A 26,196-nucleotide genomic window follows, 5' to 3' on the forward strand; every position below is an offset into this window, starting at 1 on the left:
GCATGGACGCCGGTCTGTCCGGCAGCTCTGGCCACGGCATGACCGGGTCTTGTGGTGCCAGTGGCTGGGTGAGATGCCGCATGAGCACCCGGGCTTCCACGGGCACGCACTCACTCTGATGGCTGCAAACTGCTGAAACGCGCTGCTCTTTGCAGCCACAGCCCGCAATGTCCCTCCGAGGGCCACTGCAGGGGAGAGGGAGGGCCACGGAGCTGAGGGGACAGGGATTTTGCTTGTCATCGCTGCCCAGTTGTGGCATGGGGGACATGGCGGTGAGGCATTGTGAGCCCCCGGCCAGATTCGCGCCTGTGCACAGCTGGTGAAGCCGGAGGGATGAATCGAGTCCCTGTGTATTTCTGGACCAAGTCAGCTTTGGGAAATGTCATTGCTCATCCGCCTGCCCGGCCAGCGAGGGGGTGGAGGGCGGCGCTTCAGACCCTTGTCCTCACGCGAAAGGGCAGCTGAGCGGGTTTTTGCGCCGGGGTGCTGCGTGCTGGGATGGCTCACGAGCTGGCAGAGCCACGGGCAGGACGGGGCCGGGCTGCCAGCACACCGTGTCTCTGCTCTGCCTGCGGTCGCGCCGCCTCAGCGAGCCGGGGGCTTTGGCAGTCCCCCGTTTCGGGGGTCAGACCCCCAGAAAACACGCCTAGTGAAGGGATGGGCGTCAGGCTGGTGTTAGGTGGCGTGTTCGTGCAGCGCAGCTGGCGTGGGAGCTGTGCCCTATGCTGAGCTGGAGTCGTCCCCCTTTGCCGGGCTGTGCTGTGCCAGCAGCGAGGGTGCGAGTGATGCTCTGCGCACCCTCCGTTCATCCCGGTTGAACACCCCGGGGGGCCATCAGCACACACCAGGCTGGGGACAGTACTGTCCCCATCTCCCTTCCACAGCAGCATCTGGCTTTGGCTGCTCTGTGCCTGCGGTGAGGGCTGGGTGCTGTGGCTGATGGCAGCGGGGGGGGGGGGGGGCTTGCCAGGTCCTGCCACCCCCGTGTGCGCGTGAAGCAGTGGTTTTATGGGGGAGACATCATGTGCGGGCTTTGCATCCCCGCGCCCCAGCGGCAGCGGCGTTCCTGCCTCCCCGGCGTTGCCAGCTCTGCTCTGCTGGGAGGGTTGGAGAGAAGGGCTGAGGATGGGTATTACTGCAAGAGTCTCCAGGGCCAATAATTATTTCTGGGGAAAAGATGCTGTGTTCTGACTTAAACGCTGACATGGGACTCTGAACATGTGTAATCTGGCTGACAGATGGCAAGTCATAGAGGTGTGATTTATGATACAGCACAGTAGCTGAACAACCTTCTCTGGTTGTCAGGGGACGATTCTTCCCAGCGCTGCGGTTGATGTTTCAATTGATGGTTTTCCCTGCGTGTCCCCTCGGCTCCTCGGTGGCATGCGGGGACCGCCAGGGAGCCACGGCAAGTGGCCTGGGTCTGCCAAGCCCCAGCAGCGCCGATGCTGAGCTGACACAGAGATGCTGCTTCTTACGGCGGGATGGGCAGATCACCCCAAATCCTGGACCATGACCCCTCCCATGCAGCAGGCAGGGCTGGGGGAGCAGTGTTGGCCTTGTCCCCGTCCCGTGGCTGGGATGAAACTGGCTCAAGGGGCTGCCTGTTCCCCAAACAGGCACTTGTGGTGCTGAACGTGCTGGTAGTGATGGGAGAAGGCGCAAAAATCTTGCCCATCGGTGAAGCGCACAAGAGGACAGATGCCAACAGCCATAGGGAACATGCCTTACTCACACAGCCACTGCGTGCCTCAGTTTCCCTGCTTAAGATCCCTTAAAATTGATCTTTCTCTAGGGATGAAGGCATCTATTAGCATGTGGAAAGCACTTGGGAAGTAAAAGTGTGGTCCCAGCAGCATCCCCCTGCCCACCCGCAGAGCACAGACCCTGGGCACGACGCCCAGCACCGCTGCGGGAACATCCCGACCCCGGGAGCATCCCGACCCCAGGGGGACCGGAGCAGCCCCAGCATGAGGAGCTCAGGGAAGCTGACCCACAAGCAGGGCCTCGGTGGGGCGAGGGGAGCGGGGCAGAGCGGGCTGCTGGCATCGGGCTGCGTTTGCCTGCGTGCAGCCACGGCAGAGCAGGTATGATTCATTCCTTCTTCTGCAGTAGAGTTTATGTAAAGCAGCGCTGTATAAATAGCCAGATGATACTGTAATGTGCTCCTGGCTTTCTAATTAGCGATGCTTCTGCTGGAGCTTTTGGGTCTGGCGGAGGTGAGAGGAGGCTGGTTCACTGCTGAGGGCTGGATGAGTTGCTGACAGCTCTCAAGGGGGAGGCACCGGCCCACCAGAGCGGTCGCAGCCATCGCCTTTAACCCGGCTGCGAGCAGTTGGAGGTGGTGGGTGAACCGGCTGGGTTACTGGTAGGCTGGAAGGTTGGTCAGGGGGTTGAAAACAGCATGCAACATCTCAAGATACTTGGTGACCTTCTGGCTCATACCTGGCCTCACTTGTCTGCCCCGGGTCGAGACGATCTAGGCAGGGCCTGCCCTGAGCCGGAGAGCATCCCCTTTTTCCCTGAGCCTTCCCCTGCAATGTTGTGCCACAGGGGAAGTCACGGGGAGGCTGCACGTCCCCGAGCACCCAACTGGATTCTCCGGCCCCACCAGCACAGGGAATGATGCTCCTTCATTCCGAGCCCAGTCGGCACGGCACCCTGTTTTCCCCCTGCCATTCCCCCCAGTCTTGATAGATGCTGTTGGCTCTATCCAGTGGCTGCTCCTTCTCTGCTTTGGGCAGGTGTGTGGGTGAACCTCCTGGGTGTGTAATTGCGCCGCTGGTGTTCATCACAAGAGGCATGTCTGGCACGGCGGAGGCACTCGCTTGTCGCAGGGGGCAGCTGCCTTCTTGCATCCCTGCAGGTGGTTTGGGGTTTCCCAGCTCCCCATCCCTGCTGGGGACCAGTTTGGGAGTGGTGGCCGACAGTCCCCAGTGGGGACAGGGTGCAGCAAATAGGACAGTGTTCTCCAGCTAGTCCCCAAATCTTATGAGAACAACATCCCCAGCGTCCTGGCAGGGGGGGTGGAGCCCTCACCCCTGCAGGGTGGCAGGAGCCTCTCCTGGGAAGGGGGAAAGGTGGGCAGCGTGAGGACTGCCGCAGCGGGAGCAGTCAAATGCCACCGAGGAGGTGCTGTCGGAATCCAGCAGCCCCCGTTCCCACCACCCAGCCCCATCCCTGGCTCAGCCCCAAGCCCTGCTCGCCCCGGGGTCCACACCACACCGGGGGCTGCTGCAGAGCGTGAGCGGCCCGAGCCCACGCCTCCCTAAATTGGGATTCTTATTCATTACAGCCGAGCTTTGACACCGGATCAAAGGAGAGGCGAGGTGGCGGGATGGCGTTAGTGCAGGGCTCTGCTAGATGGGCTTTCACAAGGCGCCTGGATCGCTCCTCTTCAAACGCCTCTTCCTCCGGCTGCGAGTGGAGGAAAGCTGGGGTTTGGGTTTCTTGTTGGGTTTCTTTTAAGGCAAACCTCATCCTTTACATCAAAGTAGTATTTCTTCTCAAGAATGTAAAGAATGACCCTGGAAGGTCTGAGTGGCTCTTTCCCGGCGGTGATCGGAGAGACGAGAGCCTTCTCCAGAAAGCTGTCTCCACCCCGTCCCCAGCAACAGCAATTCATAAGCTGAAAAATAAATCAATAACCAGAGTTAATGAATTGAAGATGTCTGTGTTTAAAATGTATCAGGGAAAAAAACTGTTAGCTGGTCGTGGTTGTCTTAATTATTGTGAGGAAAGGCAGGGAGCTCTCGTTTCTGAGAAATACCTTCTTTTTTTCTTCCTTTTTTTCTGAGGTATTTTGTTTGGTTGAAGCCGATCAGGACTTGAGAGGAGAATAGGATTGGCTTTAGCAATGTGTGTAGGTTCAAAGTCTCCCCCCGGGTCTGTCCCTTATCCCCCGGGACCTCTGTCAAATCGCTCCTGTCCCTTCCCTGCACAGCCCGGGGCCGGCTGAGCGGTGGGAGCCGGTCATGCTGGCACAGGACCAAAGGAGAAGGAGAGGCAGCGACCATGCCAGCATGCGTGGCAGGGCTGGTAGATGGCACCAGTGCCACCAGCCTGGTTGTGTGCCCAAGTCGGGGTGTCCCAGGTCCCCAGGCTGCTCCCGCCTCTGCTCCCGGTTGTGGCAGCTGAACCTATTTGCTTGAAGGTCTTTCTGTTTCCTCTTCCAAAACATCTCCGACGTGGGCTGATTTACATGTTACCCCCCATCAGGAAAGCTGTCACGGTGTTTTGAGAGTGCAGCTGGGGAGGCCACAGGGACTCTGGGGCGTCTGAAGGAACGTGCGGCCGTGGCAGAGGTCTGCTTTGCTTCTGTCCGTCGATGCTTCCCTGGCTGCCCGACCCCTCTTGGGCAGGCACTGTGAGAAGCAGAAGCAGCCGGCGTTTCTCCAGTGTTGGCCATCACCAGTTGGCATTTGGGCAGGAGCGTATGACCCGGGGAGGTGATTTTGCTGCCGCGAGGAGCGGGACCTGGCACTAACTCAGCCTGCCAGGCTCGCAGCTCCGATTTTGCTAACAGCGCGCCACAGACCTGTGCTGGTCCTGGCTTTGCAAAGCGTTGCTAAAGCTGCTGCTGCTCCGCTTCTTCCCCTCCTTGAGGCTGGTGCCGCGCCGTCCCGGTGCCGCTGCCCCTCCGGGAGCCCCCGCCTTTCCGCTCCGAGCATCACCTGGCTCTGTCCCGTGGACCTGCCGCTGGGAGCTGGGGTGCTTCAGTGACATTAACGCCTTTCCTCTCCCCTTCCCCAGGTCGGAAAGCAGCCTCTCTAGGTTTGCCCACCGCTTGTCAGTTAAGCAGAAGCAGGAGAAGAGAAGGAAAGCTGAGTATGCCTCGGCCGAGCTGTCTGCGTTCCGGCCCAGGTCTCTGAGCATTGAATGGTAAGAGCTGCAGGACAGGGCTGGGGGAAAGGAGCTCCTGCCTCTCCAGTCCCCCTCCTGTCCCCTGTCCCCACCCCTGCCACTCTCTGTCCCTGCCCAAGCAACGTCCTGTTGGGACAACGCTCCTTCAAACCCCTCCGTCTGCTGCAGAAGCTCCCCCAGGGTGTGAAGCCAAAACATGCCCCCTGGCCCCAGTGCAGGGAGCAGCGGGGAGCCCCAGGCGGCTCCTTCCTTGGGGGCTGAAGGAGACCCCATGAACTGAGCCATGGGGGTTCTTTCGGGGCTCATGTGGGGCACGGACATGCCCCCGCTGCCGGCTGTCCCTCTCCTCTTCCCTTCCCACCCCACACTCCTCATAGGAGCTGCCGGAGGATGAATCCCGCTGCCCCACACACCTCGGTTGGATAAACCAGAGCCGAGAGCTGTGGTGGGACGGCCGCAGACGGCATGGGGGCACCGGGAGCCGTGGGGGCATCAGGAGCCGCAGGGGCTCCCCGCTGGCGCCGTGCTGGGGGTGAGTGGTGTGAGGGGACAGGGCTGCCCCAGCATGAGCCACCCTCCCGGGCAGCCCCGTTTGCCCACCCCAGAGGGACTGCGTGCTCCCTCCTTCCCCGCTGCTGCTGCCGCAGCACCCGCAGGGCCCCCGAGCACCGAGCACAGGTCTCAAACTGCAGTCCCTGTTGGAGCAGGGAGTAATTTATCCTGGGTTTCTAAGCTCTGATGCAACAGCCTTGGAAGCAGATCACAGTCAACCCTCCCAGCGTTAGAGGTGACCTGCTAAGGATATTTAAAAGAACTGGAAATTGCATTGCTTTCTGCTTCCTTAGATGGACAAAGGAGGTTAAAACTTTTTTTTTTTTTTAAAAAAAGAAGAAAGAAAAAAAGAGAAATGCTTAGAAATTGCAAGAATGTGGAGTTTGGTTTTCGTTTACCCTGCTTTTTTTGGAGGTCTTCCTGGCATTTATTTTATGTTCTAACACTTCAATGTGAGGTTGTGGAGTCCTCCTCAAAGGCTTCCTCTATCTGTGAGGTTAGTTAGGCATCAAAGCTAACTAGGTATTAATGAGGCCAGACAAAGAATTTAAGCTATTTGGTGACAGATTGCTTTCTTCTCCAGTTGCACAACTTTCTCCCCTTTGCTGAAACGATGTCATCGGGAAAGCTGTTCTGCAATTACTATGAATCTTCCAAATAGACAAATATGTGAATTTGCAATATACCAAATAGGAAAAGAAGCAAAGGACTCGTTAAAAACAATCAGAGTTTCTCTTCATGATCTTCAGAGATCATAAAGAAGCAAGAGAAGTCAGTAAATCTCTTTTCTCCCTGTAAATGTCTCTTTGAAGCCCCTGGGTCCTATTTTAGCCCTGCTTTGTCAAGGTATATTTGCGGTACGTTTTCATTCGCTCAGTGACATTTTCCCAGGGGAACCCATCTGTCTTGTATTAGTTTGCAGAGCACCTGGTGCGGCAGCGACACCGCAGCAGTGGTAGGTGATGCTATTTTATGGGGTTTTTGTAAGCCAGCTCAGAAACGAGCTCTTGGTGAGGTGGAATCGCCTTTACCTTCGGTTTGCCCCATTCCGTCGCGTTGGAGATGGAGGCTGGAAAGCGCGAGGTCCAAAAGAGAAGGACCTGATGTCACTGCTCCTGCAGGGACATAGGCACGGCTGGTCTGGCCACGGGGAGGATAACTGCCCTGTGGTCATGGGTTTCATCCATAGCTGGAGACACCTTGAGCTGGATCAGACATCTGACCTGGCAGTGGGGCTCGGGTGGGCTGGGGTGCTGGGACTCGCGTGCTGGGGCTCACTGGCACTCAGTGGCAGCGGTGGCCCAGGGTGGTCATGGTGACGAGGACCCAAGTAGGCAGCAGAACGGGGTGAGGACCATGCCCATCGCCTGCTCCCCAATCATCTCAATGTGCTTCTTAATGTTGAGCAGATGGTTAAGGTTAAGCAGATGGCCCAGGAGAACAGCTAGCTGGGCTGCATCAAAACAAGCGTGGCCAACAGGTCAAGGGGGGGATTCTGCCCCTCTACTCTACTCTCGTGAGACCCCACCTGAAATATTGCATCCAGCCTTGGAGTCCTTAGCACGAGGAGGACACGGAGCTGTTGGAGCAGGTCCAGAGGAGGCCCCAGAGATGCTGGGAGGGCTGGAGCCCCTCTGCTGGGAGGACAGGCTGGGAGAGTTGGGGGGGTTCAGCCTGGAGAAGAGAAGGCGAAAAAGGGGAGACCTCAGAGCCCCTTCCAGTGCCTAAAGGGGCTCCAGGAGAGCTGGGGAGGGACTTTTTCCAAGGGCATGGAGTGATAGGACGAGGGGGAATGGCTTCAAACTGGAAAAGGGGAGATTTAGAATAGATATTGGGAAGAAATTTTTCACTCTGCGGGTGGTGAGCCCCTGGCGCAGGTTGCCCCGAGAAGCTGTGGCTGCCCCATCCCTGGAGGTGTTCAAGGCCAGGTTGGACGGGGCTTGGAGCAACCTGGGCTGGTGGGAGGTGTCCCTGCTCGGGGCAGGGGGGTGGCACTGGGTGATCTTTAAGGTCCCTTCCAACCCAAACCATTCTTTGGTTCCAGCTGCGTTGATGCAGCAGCTGGGGGCACCTGCACACGGAGCAGTACCTCCCCAGCAGGACGGGCACACTGCAGGCAGGTTTCCACGCGTGCCGTGCTGCATGTGCCTGGTCCACATGTACACACTTGCACTAAAGGAGGCACTCGGAGGCTTTTCCCATGCAAGCTCCAACTGGCGTCCTACAAAGGAGGCACCGGGCCTTTTCCTTGGGGTGAAACATCATTTCTCTCCTTCCCTCTTACATCTTCAGGGATCCATGGTTGTCGCAGCGGGATCAGCATCCTCCGCTAGTTGCTCTAAAGCATCACAAAGGGCTTTTGGAGCTGCAGGTGTCACTGCCCCTCACACGGGAGCTGCTGGAGGGCAGGCAAGGCTGCCGGTCGCTGTGGCTGATGGAAGGCACGGCTTGTGCCCTTGCAGATCTACAGATGCCTGATTTGGTTTCCAGAGCAAATATCTGCATGTGTCAAATTTCTGTGTATTTCTAAGCCGAATCCAACCTCACCATGGCGTTGTTTTACCTGCCTGCATGCAGAAGGTGCGTCTCCCCGCTGTGTGTGATGGGGGGGTTCAGCTCACCCCATGGGGGTAGGAGGGGGATGGAAAAGGGACGGAACTGTATTTTCGCAAATTTTCTTGGCTTCTGAGAGCCTTGCCCGTCTTAATCCCAAGGCTTGAAGGCAAGGAAGGGCTCGTGGCCCTGCTGTTACCTGTTGCCAAGGAACAGGTAGAGATTATAAGCACAAAATCATCAGTGGCCATTGCTTTGAAAAGCTGAGTGTCAGTCTGGCGGAGGGATTAGTGTTTTCTGCCCAAAATTCCTACCAAAACACCATGAGGCCAATCCCCCTTGTCTCTGCCATAGCGGAAAGCACCCTTGCGTCTCATCCCCATGCAGGGCAAGCTGCACCAGTTTTCCAGTGCTCCCAGTTGGTCAGGTGCTCAGGTAGGGCTGGATGGAGCCGAGGCAGAAGAGAAGGAGCTGTACGGCGTCACAGTGTCCGCCTACCACCGTGTCCCCTGCGCTGAGCGCTGCCAGGTACGACGGGGACAATAGAGCCCTTCATCTCCCCTTGGCCCTTCTCCCTGTCCCTGGGGACGCCGCGAAGCCCTGCGGGGAGGGTTGCTGGGTGCTGGCATTTCTCTGGGCCAGGAGGTGCAGTTATTTGCTGCCACAATAAATAAGGTGTTGTATGTCCCGCGCTGCCTACCCGAAAGCGCAGGGATGCTCCCGCTGCAGGTCTCGCCGTCTGTGCGACCCTCGCAGCACATCTCCCCCCCTCGCCGGGGAGGGGGGGGACTTGCTCACGGGTTGCGTTTCTCCCCTGCACAAGGAGGGCTTTATTCGCACGGCACGTGTTTATGTGCTGCACCGGGCGAGTGGAGCGCAGTCCTGCTCCCGAGCACGACCGTTGGTGAGCGAAGCCTCGTTAGTTCCACTTATTAAAAAAAAATTGCTGGGGGGGGCGGGGGGGAGAAGGCAAGGAAAAAGTGAAGTATTGAGAAAACACTTCTTACATTCATATGTTGTTTACTGAAATAAATACTTCATTATTAGGCTTTTTTTAGGCTATTTTTTTTTTAAAAGCCAGCGCCACAAAGTCCCCAGTGTTAGGGCCCGTGAATATGCTGTATCACCTCAGCCCGTTGCTCACGGGAGCCGGTGTCTTGCTGCCGGGAGGTGCCCGGAGAGAAGCACTGTGGCGGTGCGAGGCCCTCCCAAGCGCAGGGGAGAAATCCGGGCGCTGCTCCTCTCCGCTTCTGTTGAGGTTTGCCGATTTCTTTCTCCTCCTCTTCGCTGGACAGTGCGTGCTGTGGATCGTAGGGCGCTGAGGCAGCGTGAGCTCCAAATGAGGAAAAAACTGGCAGTTGAGGCAAGGAAGGATTTTGGATCCTATTTATTAAAGCTCTGCTTTCTGCTGGTCTGTGATACTAATCTAGCCCCAAAGCCTAAATAGCACGAAGGCGTGCGAGACAAAAGCCCTTTTTATTTGAAGCTCGCCACCTTCTGCCTTTGGAGTGACGAAGTTGAAAGCTGGTGGCTCCCATGGAGCCTTCCCGCTGTCCCTACAGCAACCCTGAAACTCCAGCAATCCCTTCTCTCCCCCCGTAGGGCGAATCGAGGCAGAGAGAGCCTCCTCTCCTCTTGCGTGTGTCACCTGAGAAATGATCCGCATTTGTCTTTCCTCATAGCGAATCTTAATCCAATAAAAGGGCTGGGATGTGCTGGTCCAGGCGTGTGCGGAGCCCTGGAGCCTCTGTCCCCCTCTCGCATCCTTCCAGCTCTGGTGCTCGTCGGGAGTTCCAGCCTGGGCAGGTTTGTCCTCCTGCCATCCTTTTGTCTCTTCCTTTTCCTTTCCTTCCTCTGGGTCTGGTTTTCCTTCTTCCATTTGTTCCTCTGCTTGCCTTACCCCCCCAACACTGCTTTTCCCTTACTCACCTCTTATTGTCCACGCTGATTTTCCCTTCTGTTTTCTTCTTCTTGATTGTTTACTTCTACTTACTGCCTTTTCTGTTTGGGCTCCGTGAGTTTTTCACATCGGACAGCCTCCCCGCCATGCGTGGTCGGAATAGCCTATTCCCATGGTGGCTCGGGAAAAATGCGGCGCATTCCTCACTTCCCCCGTCCCCTTATCTCGGTTCTGCTCGTTGGCTGCCCACCACGAGCTGTTAGAGCAACGCTGGCAGGAGCGTGTCGTCTGGTGGTTAGACGCGCAGGAGGCAGCCAGCCGGCTCGGGTTCAGTCCTGCCTGCGCCTTGTTTTGCTGCCTGACCCCTGCCACGTTGCTTAAACGCAGTTCCTCACTTCCCCTCTGCCCAAGCAAGGGATGTGCAGAGACCTGCCTGCCCGCCAGCTCCGCCTGCACACCGTGCCTGCCCAGATGGGAAGGTGCGGAGTGGTTTTCCCGTCACATCCCAACACCCCGGGCTGGGTGTAACGGCGTCCCCCTGTGATGGGACCGCAGGGCAGCGAGAGCAGGAGCGGCTGCCCGGCACAGTAACCGCTCTGTTCCGTGTTTTGGGCTCGGTTATGAAGCAAAGGGTTTTTAATGGAAGGCTTTTCATGACAGTTATTCAAAACTTTATAATGCGATAATATTTCTCCTTTGGGTTTAAGTGGTCTCGTGTGGTGTGGAAGTTCTCTCTAAAATGCTGTGCTGGGGCATGAAATGCATGCCGTGGTGGTGCCATGCACTGCGCAGCTTCCTTCCATCGCTGCTGTCGGCTGCCGTGGGCAGGCAGCGTGGACGACCTGGCCCCGTGGGCAGGCTCCTCGCCTTCCCACACCCCAACGCCGCGGTCCCAGGGGAGGTGCTGAGCTGCCGGCCGATCCGTCTCACTGTTCCCACGCCAGTGCACTGGAGAGCTGCTACTGCAGAGCTCGATGAGAGCCATGTGCTGGTTCCATCGCAGTCCTCTATGCTTGTACAGGACTTTCCCCAGGAGCCTTTGCTTGACAGCCGTCTGTTTGCCAGGGGGAACCGGCAGAAAGTGAATTGTCAGCAACTTTTTGGGAGATGGGGGGAAGTAGCACCGTAAAGATAGAGGTTTTAGGGCTCCTCTGGGTTTCACAGCCCTACTTGAGCTCTTACTCCTAACTCAATCTGCACATCCAAGAGAAGGCTTGGAGCCACTGCTCTTCCCAGCTGAGGAAGCTCTTAGCCTGAGCGAGGGAAAATAAGAGGGAAAAATCACCCTGAGCCTTTCAAGTGGAAGGGGAGGAGTGCCAGAGCCTGGGAGGTGCGTGGGCATCTGGGAGCCAAGGGATGCTCTGGGCAGGCTGAGATGTGGGCACCATGTCTGCGCTGGCTGCGGTGTGGGGCAGCCAGCCTTGCCGAGAGCTTCGCCTCCCCCATCCCACCCGTCCCAGCCATCGATCCGGGGTGAAACGCAGCCGCCCCCGGCTCGGCTGTGCCGAGCGCAGGTCCTGGACGGGCCAGCACGGTGTTGAAACGAAACGCGAGGCGCTTTGTCTCGACTGGGAGCGCTTTAAGCCCTCGCTTGGGAACAATGGCCAAGCTATGGGGTCATTTGTTCTGGTATTTCAGCAGCTCCTCATGATTTATGGGATGTTTTGTTCTGCTGCTTGTCTTAGCTTCCCCCTCTCCACCCTCCCCGTCTCCATCCCTTCTCCATTTCAGCTCCTCCTCCCCCCTCCCCGTTCCCAATTCCCCTAATAGCTGTGGAGCCTCTCTGCCTTATGAAGTCATGGTATCTGTGACTTATTGAATTAGCCGTATGGGAGCTGGACTTCCACACCGCGCTGTGGTCTGCCGGGGCGTCCCGGCTGCCCGAGGAGCCAGCCCGCCGCAGGGCCCCTTGCCCAAGGACTCCGGGCAGCCTGAGCTTCCCCCCACCCAGCCCCGGCGTGGCAGATTGGCGTTGCCATCAGCGGGCCGCTAGAAAGTCGGTTTATGGGTGATAAACGTGGCCGGGAGGAGCTGCAGCCCAAGTGAACAAGGATGGTTCTGTGTGCAGAGACACCCCTGTACCGGGGCAGGATGGGGGGCTCCCGGTGCTGCCATCCCCCACACCCTGCCAGGCCACCTCTCCAGGGGTGAGGGGGATACTGGTTAGGGACCCCCAGAGCTTTCAGTGTTGAACTAGGCGTGGGGGGGATGTGGTTCAAGAGCTTGGCTTTGTCCTCAGCACCCTGAGGATGGCCACGGTCGGTGCCTCTGGGTGTATGGGGGGAGCAGGAGTTCACCCCCACCCCAGAGCTGGTGGGACAGTGATTCACCAGTGACTGTGAGGGACTGGCTGATGGGGATGGGGAGGAGTGAGCCCTCAAAATACCTCCCTGAAAGTTGGGTTTGCCTTTAGGAAAGCATTTAAAAGGAATAATTTATTTGTGGAAAATCACCTTTTATCCTTGTTGCCTGTGAGTCACCTGCAAACCGATAGAGGCTGGAGGGTAACTGCTGTTCATAGCCATACCCACCCTTCTGCTGTGGCCGGTCCTCAGCCCGGAGAGAGCTTTGCAGCGGCAGAGGAGTCACAGTCCATACAGTTCTGTTTTTGCCGGCCCGTGCTGCCGACGGGGAGCTGGGAGCACAAAAATCTGTAGGGTCCAAATCTGTAGGGTCTGTGGGAGGCTTGTGCCTCCCCTCCTGATGCCACAAGCCTCCATCAGCCCAGGTTTCCTCCTCATCTGGCGAGAGGCAGCTTGCCTTGTGGTTACGATGAGGCTGGAGAGGTTGGGAGAAGACCAAGGGCCGGCTCCTCTCTCTGCGCAGCGTTGGGACCTGCTGCCACAGGCACTGGCTCCAGCGGGTCCAGCGGTCCCATCTGCATTTGTTTCTCCTGTCACTTCAGCGGGAAAGATTGAGCCCTCTGGGGAAGTGACAAAAGGAAAATGTTCAGAGAAGACTGATTTCCAGGTTCTCCCTGGCTGGGACCGGAGCCCTCAGCCAGATCCTTTCTCCCTGAGAGCACGGGAAGCAAATATCATTTATTTAAAAGACAAATTGAAAATATTGTGCCGATGCATTGTTCTGGCCGCTTCCCTCTGCTGGTAGCTGATACCTCCAAGTCCCTCTAAGATTATTTCTCAGTGCTGCATATCGGTTATCTCCAGCACACTTTGATTTCGCTCAAATAGCCCTTTTGCCTGATTTGTTTGTTTTATTCTCATCATCTCTCTGCCATTTCCCATGGCCTGGATCTACAAAGCAGGATGGATGTCTCGGTCCCTACTGAGGCGTGTGGAGGATGTTCTTCATCCTGCAGGTGCTCCACTGGTTCTCCATGGAAGCATCCATGCCCAGAAGGTGCCAGTTGCCTGGATTTGTACAGCAGGCGGCCCAAGCCCCATGGATATGATGGGGGGAACGTGCAGAGATGCCACAATCTTTGGTGTGAAGGCGGAAACCTCATGGATGTCTGAATCGTAGTGTGAGTCAAGCCCTTCCTGGTGGCCCCATGGATCCTCCACACCAGCTGGGATTCCCATAGTGTCAGTGTGCTGGATTTGGAGGATATTAGCTCTCTCAGGCCTCTTAGATGTATATTTCAATGTACGTTTTTTAGTGGGAATATCGATATAGTCATGGTTTCTTACTAGTGGTCAGATCTTCAGGCCTGCCGGCTTTGAACCTGGCTTCTCTGTGAGCCAGTTCACACCCGGGGAAGGGCAGTGCAGATGATTCCTGTGGCTGGAGCAGCCCCAGCAAGACAGGCAGTGTGGCCCAACGCCCGGGCTGCCAGGCTGCGCTTCCCCCGGCCCTGTGGACAGCTTTGCCCTGGGAGCAGAAGGGATCACTGGTCTTACTGCTGACGCTGCTGGAGACACTGGGGTCAGGAGGTGCAGAAGCATCGACATTTCCAGGTAGTCCTGACAGCCACTACTTTCAAGGTACTCGACTGCTTTTAATCCCGCCTTGTCCCTTAAACAGCAGCAGTCCCTGTTGTGCAGGTTTTTGGTTTCCTACTGGCTGAGACACTTCTGCATGCCAGAGCTTCAGGAACCTCCTGTTTATCTTCCTGGAGAGCGTCTCTCGGTGCCAGGTCAATATTGGACCTGCTGGCTTGGATGCTGGCAGAATGGGCAGCACTCGGCGGGGAGGCGAAACTGGAGGTAGGAGTCAGCCCAGGACACTGGGATACGGAGGACCAGGTCCTCGGGTGTCTTGGGATCTGTCTCCGTCTTCGCTTGAGTCTTTCCTGCTGTCTGCACTCTCACTCTTCAGACCCATCCCTCTTACCAACCTTTCTTCTGCCAACTCGCTTGGTTTTCAGAGGAGGTTTGTGAGCCCAAGTGAACTCCACATCAGCTGAGCCTCATGCCTGGTGGAGGTCCAGGAGAAGCAGTTATGGTCCCCTCTGCTCCTCGCTTCCAGATTTCCTCCCATTCTCCCCAACATTGAAATATTCATCCATCTATCCCAGTGCATCCTGCAGTAGCTCACTGCCCAGGGACATTCCTCTTCCCATCCTACTTTGCCTCTGTTGCCTTTATTTGCACTGCGAACAGGAAGGGTGGGACGGGGGGTGGGGATCTTCTGCCGCAAAGAGCTGTTGGGCAATGTGGAGCAGGTTCATGCTTTGCTTTGTCCACAGTGGAATCGGACTCCTGGCAGCAGCTGCCATTGTCATCAAGAGAAACTGCACGTGGTCTTCACTCTGCCCATGGTGCGGAGGTTCACCTGAGCCCCCTCCAGGTCTGTTCAGAGAGAGCCTGGTTTCCACCCAAGAAGCGTCCCAAGGGCTCACCAGTTAGTAGCTGGGAGGCAAATCGCTCCTGCCTGAAGTCTGGGCAGGCTCCTTCCGGATGGTCTGCTGTGAAAAGCTGTTGGTTCCGAGCTTTAAAAAATGAACACATGACATGATGTGGTAGCTTTTGTCAAGCACGGCAACCAGAGCAGCTGCTGAGCTGAGCTGAGCAGAGCTCCAAGAAACGTCTCTTCTTGGCATTATCATGATTGACTATGGCCCACTGCCCCAAAAAGAGCCATCATCACCTTCAGCAGAAGCAGGATGATGTGGCTTGTTGAGTTGATGTTCTCCATGCAAACCCTACAGGTTTCCAAGCACATGGTTGTTGCAGACTCTGCAATGGCAGGGACTGCAGGTAGATCTGGCAGTGTGGTTTCTCAGGAATTCCCACAGTCTTGTTTCTCCTCTCCACCCCCAGGCTCCATGTTTGAGCACTAAAGTGGCCAGGGGAGAAATGACCCAGAGGAAGAGAGGAGTTCCCAACTCAAATTGACCCATCAAAGTTTCTGAACTTTGGAGGGACTTTGATGTTTCTGAACATCATGGAGGAGAGTGCTCTGGGCTGGGGGCCAAGGACGAAGTGCTGGCCTGGACCATAGGGGACCTGGCTTCTCCTTGCCCACCGAGTGTCTGAGGGCAACATCTGCCCCTCTTTGTGCCTCAGCTTTTCACTCTTCAAAAGGAGCACAGCAACGCTGACCTCTTTTCTCAGGCACTTTGAGATCCGATGGAGGAGCTGGCTGTTGCATTAGGACACCTGGTAACTGGGGTCTTCTGCTGGCAAAGCCATTCCAAATCCCCAGGGACAAGATGTGGGCTGGCTCTGAACTTGGAGCTGGCAGGTCGAGCTTTTCTGTTAGGTTTTGTAAGTTTAGGATTGCAAAGAGGAGAAAGAGGAGGCAGTTGTTCTGGTCAGAGGCAGTGGCAGGAGTGGAGGTGGGCAGATGACTCTAGGTCTGGGGAGATATAATCTTAAAACAAACTCCTGAGTTTGAATGTCACCATGCACCAGGTTCTGGAGTCATAAGGTGCTCGCTTCTCCTGTGAGGTGGCGTTTTCAGCCTATCTTCAAGCCTGGCCTACATCAGAAGGTGCAAGCCTTGAAGAAGAGACTCATCAGTGGGTCAGCCCCTGCTGCCTTGTGCCAGGGAACAGCCTCCAGGGCAGAGATAGCCTGGTGAGGCTTGGCTGGGTTTCTGGGGCTGGGAGAGACTGCTCAGCCTCTGGACCTTGTCAGAAAGTGAAGTTGGGTGAAGGCATGGGTTTGCTGGTGAGCAAGCAGGTCATTTGAGGTCCAACATGTGCCAAGGCACCACAGGGACACCTTATCAGCGCCGCGTGCCCCTTGCAGGCAGCCAGCCCACCACCCACTCCATCCTCCCTGCCACGAGCTGTGCTGCCAGGGCTGCCGCGCTTCAGGGACAGCACGGAGCCAAGTCCTGCCGTGCCCCACGCCCGGCGGGTGCATGCACTCAGCAGAGCTGTGTCCGGTTTCTCCGCACTCTGAAATCCCGCGAAGCAGTGGGCCAAATCCTGGGAAGCAAGGAGGCTGCTTCTGGAACAGATAAGCCGGCGTGGCATTTAGCTAATGCTCTTGCTTTCCCTGTCAACCCTCGGTGTCTTGTTGGCTGTCCAAGGGGCTGTCTTCTGAGGGAACCTCAGCTGTGAGCATGTTCTTGGAGCTCCTTGAGCGAGGAGGTGGTTAAGCTGGTGGAGCACTTGCCTGCTTTCTGTGCAAGTGGAAGGCTGATGCTGCCAAGAGGTCCCATCCTCCCAGCGCTCTCCTGGCCCTGTTCTGCCCCAGTCACGAGCTCTGGAAGGCTCATGGCAAGCAGAAAAGCAGCTTCACTCATGGAGTAGAGCTCCACTCGGGTGAACTTCACATGAACTCATGAAGTTTCTTTGGCCATTTTCTTTCCTGATGATGCAGGCAGGTCAGGAACAGGATCACATAATCCCAGACTACTGAGGGCTGGGAGGGCCCTCTGGAGCTCCCCCAGTGCCACCCCCTGCCAGAGCAGGGGCACCTCCAGCAGTGGCACAGGACGGCGTCCAGGCGGGTTTGGGATGGCTCCAGAGGGGGAGACTCCCCCACCTCTCTGGGCAGCCTGTGCCACTGCTCTGCTGCCCTCACAGGAAAGTTCCTCCTCACATTGAGATGGAACTCCCTACGGTCAAGTTATGGCCCATTCCCTCTTGTCCTATCACTGGGCACCACTGGAAACAGACTGTTCCCATCCCCCTGGCACCCTCCCTCTAAGGGTTTATAAGCGTTGATAAGATTCCCCCTCAGTCTTCTCTTCTCCAGACTAAAAAAACCCAAGTCCCTCAGCCTTTCCTCATCAGAAAGATGCTCCAGTCCCCTCATCATCTCTGTAGCCCTTTGCTGGACCCTCTCCAGCAGTTCCCTGTCCTTCTTGACCCGGGGAGCCCCAAACTGGACACAGTGCTCCAGATGTGGCCTCACCAGGGCAGAGCAGAGGGGGAGGATGACCTCCCTCGACCTGCTGGCCACACTCTGTGGATGCTGTATTGCACAGGGACCCCAGGCAGCCTTCCTCGTGCACCAGCATGCTCACCTCATCCTCCTGCTTTGCTGTGGAGGAGGTATCTGCTGCCTGAGCAGCTGCTCTTCACCCAGGTAGAAATGCCAGCAGATGGATAGAGCTGTCCTCAGGCTACACTGGGACCATGGCTGCCATAACTGCTGCTCTCTCTGGTCTTAGAGGGAATGGTAGGCACCCCATTGCAGCCTCAGGGCTTTAGTGACCTACTCAAGGTCACCCAGGTGGCCTGTGACAGAGGTAAGAGTTAAATCCCCCCGCCTCGTCCTGCTCCCACGTTTTACCCGCAGATCACACTTGCGAGCTTCCACGTCTGTGTTCATACCACATCGTTTGGTCTGTCGCCAGAAAAATTGGGGCTAACAGAGGAAGAGAATCCCTCTGGGCTGAGGGCTTGTTGGCACAGTAGATCGGAAGGTGTGACTGCAGCCCGAGCCAGCCCTGTGGACAGGGGGGACAAGGTGTGGCATCCTAGGCCAGCACATGCCAGGACACAGTGGGCACCTGGAGGAACTTTCCAGGTCCATGAGCATCTGGGTCCCAAGGATGCTGTCTTGCAGCACACAGCCAGCCGAAGCAGGGTGAGGAGCATGGTGGGATGAGCAGGGTGTCTCAGGAGCATGAGGGTGTCTCCACTGCCCCTCTTGCTGTCCAGGCGATGGTGAGGGGCAGGAAGGACATGGCAGCACCCATTGTGTGTTGATGCCACCAGTTCCGTGAGATGTTTCCCAGCCTCTTGGTCATGGAGGGGGCCAAGCCATTTAGGTCTGATTCGAAGCTCCTGCTTGGTGTCTGCCAAGTCCTTTGAGGCACCTCTCAGGTGCTGGGGTCAGAGTGGTTTCCTCTTGCCCCGTGCTGCCACCTCCCATCTCTAGGGCCACCTGTGGCTGTTGGCCCCCAGCCAGCCTTGCTCTTCTGTGCTGCAGTGAAGTCATCCTTGTGTGGTGCTGTGGAGAGGCGAGGAGGGCACCTCTTGCCCGACACGTTGGTTGTAGATGGAGCCAGCAGCCGCCTGTTGTTAAGGCTGTATAACACTTTCCAGCGGAAGTTTGTTTGCTTATACCTTTGCCAGACTTTAACTGTTTGGGCTGAATTTTTCCATGCTCACTCTGCCTCAGGCTGAACTTTCTCCTTTTTTTTTTTTTTTTTTTCAAGTTTCAGCAGAAGGTTGAGGAAAAATGGTAGCTTTGCCAGTTGTTACTTTTTTCTTTATTTTTTCTCCTCCCGTCTCTTTGTTTGAGGACTTCTGGTGCCTCTACGCTTTGGAAAAGAGACTTGAAATTTGGCAGGGTTGGTGCATTCCTGGTGGAAGTCAACACAGATTTGGTCAAATTGTTAGCCTCTGGAAGGCATGGTTGTGCATGCTTGGAAGAGCTCTTCAGAGGCTAGCTGCTGAAGTCCCCATCTGCAAAGAGACCGAGCACCTCCCAGTCCCTTCTCTAAAGGCATCCCCTTGCCCACGCAAGTCCAGGGCAGGAGTGGTGGCTGCAAGGAGCCCAAGCGGTTGTTTGGTGCTCCTCCTTAGCAAGTCTCAAAGCACTTTACAAAAGACAACATTGTCTTTGTCTCCATTTTCCATGTGTGGAAACTAAGGCGCTGGCTGTGGGCATCACCTGCCTCTTGCCCTCAGTGGTAGACCAAGGAACAGAGCTCAGGTCAACTTGGGGCACTGTCTTGTCTGTAGACCAGGAGAAGCTGAGGCCATGCTCAATAAGAGCCGAGAGGTTTTCCCAGTGCTCCCATGTCCTGCAAGACCTCGGGAAAGGGCATTTGCACCCCTGTCTCTCCCATGGGTGTGCTTAGCAGCACTGGTTGCATCGATGCATGGATGGATGAGCGTGTCCTGATGGTCGGAGGTTTGACCTGGTCATTACTATGGGTTTTAATGTTGCTCTCTTGGTGGATATCTAGGGTGGCTAGATATCTACTTGTTGGCCTGGGAGCTCTGACAGTTCCTCTACAGGCTTCGTTATCCTTAGCTTGAGTTTCTCCACCTGATGGTATCTCAAAACTTTCTGCAGCTAGAGGGAGAATAAAGTGACACATGAGGTGGGAAAGTTCTGGTCTGATGGAGGCAGCAGGCAAACCTCGGCTGGAAGGAGGCCTGGCTGGTGGTGAGGTCTCCCCAGCTAGTGCCGTTACAAGAGCGCTTAAGCATTTGCAGGGTGTTTTCTAGCAAAACAACCAAAAAAAAGTCATCTTCTCCTCTTGGACCGCAGCCTTTAGAGCCTGACTCCACTGAAGATTCACGGAGGGAAGGTTGGCTCTGGCATACATGAGTGCTTTTGTAGTTGGGTGGCAGTGAACCAGCTTCTCTGGCATTGTGCTGGGTGGTGCCGGCATGAGACCAGCACCAGGGCTACATGGTGGGGTTAGTCCCTCATGTTAGAGGAGAAGACTCCAGTGGGTACTGGGCAGGGAACTGGTTGTGGAACAAGCCGGGAGCAAATCCTGGCATGAAGCTGTGCCGAACGGGAAGCCAGCCTGGGACATGCCACCAGCAGTCCAAGAAGATCCCCAACGGGGAAGTGGCTGTTCTTGGTAGCAGTGCCAGGGACACCCTGTGGGTAGTGGCCAGCGTGCCCAGCACTGCTGGTTGCCTTCCAGCCTTCCAGTGGGAAAGGGGTTTTCTGACTCCAGTAACATTTACCAGCTGGGCAGCAGCTCTGGAGCCGGGTGTGTGCATTTGTCTGTTCTTCCATTGTGTCTTGGCCGTCGTCTCCTCCTCCCCGCCGAGATCAATGTCTGTGGCCTGCCTTTTATAACCCCTTTGGGTGCAGCTCTGGAAGTCTTCAGCCCGTGGTGCTGGTTTTCATCGTGCAGCTTTGGCGCGCTTGAGCAGCTTGGTCCCTGTCTAGCTGGATGGCTTGGGTAGGACGATGGACTGGAGGTGGGTTTCCACCAGAAGGGACATCCCAGCGACAGGCTGGGGAGGTCTCCTGGAGGGCTGTGAAGTGCAGATTGGATGTAGTTGGCTGGGGATGGAGACCAGCCACAGGTATGGGCAAATGAGCTCAGATGACCTCCGAAAGTCCTTCTTGGGTCAATTTTCTACAATTTAATGGTTTTGGAGACGAGGTGGATTCCAATGAAAGCCAGATCTCACTAGCGTATTCTTCCTGGTAGCACCAGGTGGCGCAGGAGGTTAAAGGATTTGCCTGTCATCTCCCCATGTCTGGGTTCAAATTGATTGCCTCTCACCACTGTGATGAGCCTGTAGGTCTCAGCCCTCATGGCATGTGGCTGTGCCCCCGTGCCGGGGCGAGCTGCAGCCCCAGGACCAGGCAGCGGGGATGTGGCTCCCGGGAGCCCTGTTCCCAGCAGAGCTCGGAGCTGAGCCAACATTTGAACCATAGCGGGGGGCCTGGGTGCGTGGGTGCTACGGAGCCCCACCGTCCCAAGAGCGGGGCAGGGCGTTGCGGAGGAGCCAGTCTCAGGGGGAGAGAGCCCCAGTGGGTCTCAGCAGGGTGAGGAGGAGGTGGTGTGGGATGTTACCCCGGTGCGAGGCCATGCTGAAACGCAATGCATTCCTCCCACACGCCCTTTGGCCATCATGGGGGAAGACAAGTTAATGCTTCTTCCCAGCTCCCAGGGGGTCCCAGGTGTTTTGCTGGGGTGCGGTACGTGGTGGCAGTGCTCAGAGAAGCTGGGGCAATGCCATCCCAGCCCCCGGGGCCCCCTTCCACCATTGGGAGGGCGCTCAGACGCAGCTGTTGGCCACGCGCAGGCTGCGGTTGCCACAGCAGCTTCTCCAGCAGCCTGCCCTGATCCCGTCCAAGAACTGAGTGTCAGGGCCCGAGCGAGGGAATGGGACCAAGCTTGGATGAACATGGTCTTTCTTCCCTTCTTGCTCCTCCCAGCACGGCAGCCGGGCCCTGGCCGCACGGCTGAGCGTCCCCACACTGAGCACCCACCATCTGCTCCAGTTGGGTCCAAGCTGGGGCCCCGCGACCCCATAGAGAGATTTTTTTTCTCCCTTCTTTTGCCTTCGGTGATCTTTGAGACCAGGCGTCGTATGACTCAGCTTCTGCATTTGATACCCCCGAGAAGAGTTTGCACACATGCATCTGTGGCACAGCAGTGCTCGTTCCTAGCAGGCCAAGCCGGGATAGGGTTTCTTCCTCAAAGAAGGGCAGTGAGTCCCCACTGCTCATCCGCTTTTAATATGCGGAAGTCTGATTTAGCCAGGATGGTGCCAGCAGGTCGGGGGTGTCTTCCAGAGCACTGTTGACCTGCTCCAGCATCCGGGGTTGGGAGATTCTGGAAGGACGGGAGGAAGCGCTGTTGCAGTGCAGAGCAGGTGCTCAACCGGTCCCTGTGTGCTTTGGAAATCTCTCTGTCCTCCCGTCCCTACCTGCACAGGTCCAGCTGGTTTGTGGGTGCCAGAAGCATTGGGCACATTTTGGGTGCTGGGGCTGAACTGCTAGTTCTGGCAGTCGGCGCGGGGCACGGTCAGCAGAAGTTGACACCGACGTAGATCCTGTGAAGGGCAGTTTGGGCGCTGACCTTTAGGTCCTGTCCCTTTCTGCTGCCTGGTCCCTGCGAGTAGCTTGGGGCTGGTGCTGGGCGAGCACAAGGTCACAGAGGCTGCAGCGCAAAGGGTTGCAGGGAGCAGGGGTTTGCGGGGGGGAGCAGGTTGTAGGAGGCAGGGTGCTGCAGGGCGCAGGGGTCTGCAGGGCGCAGGGTTTGCAGAGGACAGGGGTTTACAGGACACAGGGTTTGCAGGCACAGGGGTCTGCCCGGCGCAGGGTTTGCAGGACACAGTGGTTTGCAGGACGCAGGGTTTGCAGGACAGACACAGGGTTTGCAGGGGACAGGGGTGAAGAACACAGGGTTTGCAGGACTCAGGGTTTGCAGGATGCAGGGGTCTGCAAGACACGGGGGTGCAGGACACAGTGGTTTGCAGGACACAGGATTTGCAGGCACAGGGGTCCACAGGATGCAGGGTTTGCAGGGCACAGGGTTTGCAGGACATAGCGGCTTGCAGGATGTAGGGTTTGCAGGGGACAGGGGTTTGCAAGGCACAGGGGTTTGCAGGGCGTAGAAGTTTGCAGGGTGGCTGCGAGCCCCAAGCAAGCGGAGTCCCAGAGCTGCACGCTTGGCTCTCGGCACCGCAGGACTGGCTCCGTCTGCCTCCTGCCCAGCAGCGGCACGGTTTTCGGGTGGTCCCGGGGCTGTGGTCGCACCCGGCGCTGCCTGTTGCTGTCGTGGGTACCTGGCGCCGGGGTGGCCACGGAGGGCTTCCCCATGAGCTTTGGTCACGGCTCGGGGGAGGCCATCCTGCTCAGTCCTGTCTCCATCAGGTTCCAGTTAAAACCAAATGCGTTCTCCAGCCTAAGCTGCGCTGCCGTTTGAGCCCTTCCAAAAATGAAACAAATACCCACGGACTGCAATTCGAATTGCAGCTCAATTAGGGCTCGTTCCCAATGCGATCATAAAACCTCCAGTACGAAAACAAACAACCCAACCAAACCACATCCAAGCCTGACAGCATCCTCTGGAATGCCTTTAAAATAACAAGGGGGGGGACAGAGGAAGATGAAAGCGGTGTGGCCAGTGGGAAGAGGGCTCTTCGGCCCTGAGGGACAGCCCGGAGGTGGGCTGCGCAGGTGTGTGGCAGGGCGCTTTGGGATGAGGACCACTGTGGAAGTGATGGGTAGGATAGAGATGGGATGGGATGGGGACCAGTGTGGAAGTAACGGGTATGATGGAGATGGGGTGGGATGAGGACTGGTGTGGAAATGATGGGTATGATGGAGATGGGGTGGGATGGGGACCAGTGTGGAAGTGATGGGTACGATGGAGACAGGATGGGATGGGGACTGGTGTGGAAATGATGGGTACAATGGAGAGGGGGCAGCTTGGGGTCCATGGAGTAAAGGGTTAGGCTGTGTTCCCAGCAGGATTTAGTGGGGTGAGGAAGAGGAGGATGCATAGGTGTTTTGGAGCGTGGTGGTTGTGCTCTGTGGCTTGCACCGAGTCCAGCCAGTCTGGTGCCGCGGTTCAGATTTCACGGCGGACTTTAAACCCAGCCATATTTAGCGTGCGCTTCACTGGCCTGTCAGGGAGGGGAAGCCGCAGCACAACTAATAAAAAAAGCCAAACAAAAACAATGTAATTAAAGAGACTCAGCACTGTGTGTTCCCATAGCAAGAACATTTACCCAAGACTTCCTTGCTCAGATACTTAATGTCAAGCAGCAATTAAAGGCTGGCACTGTGCGGAGCGCAGCGAGGAGGGTTTGCCCTGGCTGGGAGGTGGGAGCCCAGGGCTGAGCGCAGCTCCCCGAGCAGGTCTGCCATCCCCAGCGCCCGTGCTGGCGGGGAGGGACTGGGGGCTTACGGCACTGGGAGGTGCCGCAGGGACGAGCGGTGCTGGTGACGGGGGATGCTGCACCCCGAGCGGTGGCTCCTGACCCCCTGCAGTCAGGGACACCCTTGGTGTGTACTGCACCGACCCACTGAACTCGATTCCCACAGAAATTTGGTAGCGCAAAAGCAGAAAAGCAGATTTTCTAGGTGCGAACCTCGGGGCAGGGTGGGCCAGGAGCTCTGCTGGGGTAAATTCTTGGGGAAACAGGGAAGCCGGTGGAGCTGGGCTGGGGTGCAGAGCCTGACGTGGACGTTGCTTCTCCTCTCCAGCATCTTCTTCCTGACCCAGCTCTGCACATGGAGCCTGTGTGAACCTCTGGGATTTATGTTTCCCCTCCCTCAAGGGGTGACTCGGGGTGCTCGTAGCCAGGCTGGGCCAGCCAGTGTCCCCTTCAGAGGGCTCAGGGCCGGCACTCATGGGCTGGTGGTGATCACCATCCTCTGCCCAGGCTAGAGAGCCAGCCACTGCGCGCCATCCCTCAGCACCGTCCCCGAGGAGAAGCATCCTGGTGTCCTGGCAATGCTGCGTGAGGGGGGTGTGCAGGCAGGGCAGGAGCTGCCCAGGAGGGACACACGTGTGCCAGGACGGTGCCTCTTGCTGACTACGGCATGCATGTGACTGCAGTCCCCACCGTGACGGCAGACTGTGGCAGGGGACCGAGGAACTGAAAGCCTGATTTCGGTCTTATTTTAATGGAGGTTGAGACACATGCTCCTTCTGGGCTCATTTAAAAACCGTTATTGGGATGCTTAATTAAAAAAAAGAAAAAAGAAAAAAGAAAAGAAGCAGCCGCATTATCCTATTGCAGCAGAATTTGCTGGAGCATCTCTGCTCCCTTCCTCCCCCAAATGTACTGCGAGGCCCTCAAAAACGGTGGGTTTTAATGGGAAGTCTCTGCAGACTGTCAGCAAGTGATCTACTGGGTTGGCTCCGAACCTCTCTTGTGGAGTCCTGAAGTCTCCATCTCTCCCAAATTCAGACCCTGTGATTTAGGAGGAAGGTGCGGTGGGGGCAAGCTGGGCAGGCGGGCGCTCCCCTGCTGTGCTGCGCCAGGCGACGTGGCCGTGCCTTGGAAGGACACTGCTGACTGGCCAAGCGGCCCCGTGATGGGGGACATCGCGTGTTCCCCGCTGCCACAGCCCCTCCCGGCAGCCCCAGCTGGTCCCAACGGGGCCTCACCACGTGCTGCAGCTGCTGCGCTCCCAGGGATTCCCCGTTCCCCAAGGAATGCAAAAGCCTCCTGATTCGGGGAACAGCCTGCACAGCAAGGCACGATGCTGACTCCCTCGTGCTCCCGCTGGGGAATCCTCCACTTCTTCCCCCTGAGGAGGTGCAGGGCACTGAAGGCTGGCGGGGTGTTGCACATCTCACCCAGGATGCGCTCTTCTCCTCAAGCTTATTCAGGTACCAAGCTGCTGGATGTCCAGTTCTCAAATCCATCATGCAGTGGGCTGCGTGGCCGCGGGGTCCGCTCTCTGCAGTCACGAGCTCCTCAAGAAGCACCTACGTGTAGCGCGGCGTGCCTGGCACGGAGACGGCAGAGACGACGTGCAGCCGTACTGGCACTGCCAAACTGGTGCCTGATGCTCAGGAGATTGCCCCGACCCGGGTGCTGCGCAGCAGCTCCTGGCCTCGCACTGCGCTGAGCTCCTCCGGGCATTGGGCTAATAGCGTTGGGCTTCTGGAGCTCAAACAAAAATGTACTGGCAGGAGCAGGATCTATATAAGTTAGTTGTTATTGCTAAACAAAAGAGGCATGCTCGTTTCGGCTCCATTCAAAACAAAACCCGGGGGGTTTGCCAAGTGGGGAAAAAAAAAAGAGAAAATCTGGAGGAAACAAACAAACAAAGCCCTGGATCTGGTTTGGTGCCTTTCCCTGGACCCAGGTTTCAATAAGCAAGTGCATTTTCCAGGCACGCAGATGTTTCCACGGCGCAGGAGTGTTTTGCTCCATCTTTGCATGGCCAGGTCACCACACAGACTTTAAATACCTTGGGGGTCCGCGCACCTTGGGATGGGTAACTGGTGTGCAGGCTGCTCTTGTGCGTCCTGCCGCCTTCCAGGGATGGTAAGCACAGCGCTTTGTCCTCGTTCGCAGCGTGCCTTGTGGTGGGTTAGGAAACCCCACTCTTTTGGAAGGGCTCCCCTACTCATGCTCCATTTTTGGATCCAATCTCTATTTCTTCAGTCCCGAAAAATGGCTTATACTCAGGCAGAAAGAGTGGAAAACGCGAGTGCATCAGCAGTCGCTCTTCGTGCAGGACACTGCGCTTCTAGTTCGTTTCCCCGGGAGCTGAGAGGAGCTCCCATGTGTGTTCGGAGCTCAGGTCGGCTCTGCAGTGGAGTGTCTGAGTGTTTGTGGCCGTAACGTGTCATTTCCTGCGTGCGCCAAAGGCCGAGTGTGCGCAAACAAGGAAAGACCCCGCACGCTCCGATGGCTTTGGCAGCAGCCTGCATGTTGGTCTCACCAACCAATCTCTCGACGCAAGCTCCCAGTTTGGGATGAGGTTGACTGGGTGGGCTCAGCTCTCCCTGAGAGCTGGTTTTTAGGCTTCTCCTGTCCTTTGCCTGTTCCTTCACTGGATAAC

General features: G+C 56.9%; 1 protein-coding gene across 1 annotated transcript in view; it reads left to right on the forward strand.

Annotated features, from left to right (window-relative positions):
* LOC104287652 (ankyrin repeat and fibronectin type-III domain-containing protein 1-like) overlaps nucleotides 1-26,196 on the forward strand; it is a 122,780-nt gene that overhangs the window by 74,417 nt on the left and 22,167 nt on the right. Inside the window, exon 2 of the mRNA XM_009886378.1 lies at nucleotides 4,753-4,881. Coding sequence (XP_009884680.1) covers nucleotides 4,753-4,881 — 129 coding nt within the window. The remainder of the gene's footprint in view (nucleotides 1-4,752; nucleotides 4,882-26,196) is intronic.

This window comes from Charadrius vociferus, unplaced genomic scaffold (assembly GCF_000708025.1).
Source record: "Charadrius vociferus isolate BGI_N301 unplaced genomic scaffold, ASM70802v2 scaffold585, whole genome shotgun sequence".
Lineage (NCBI taxonomy): Eukaryota > Metazoa > Chordata > Aves > Charadriiformes > Charadriidae > Charadrius > Charadrius vociferus.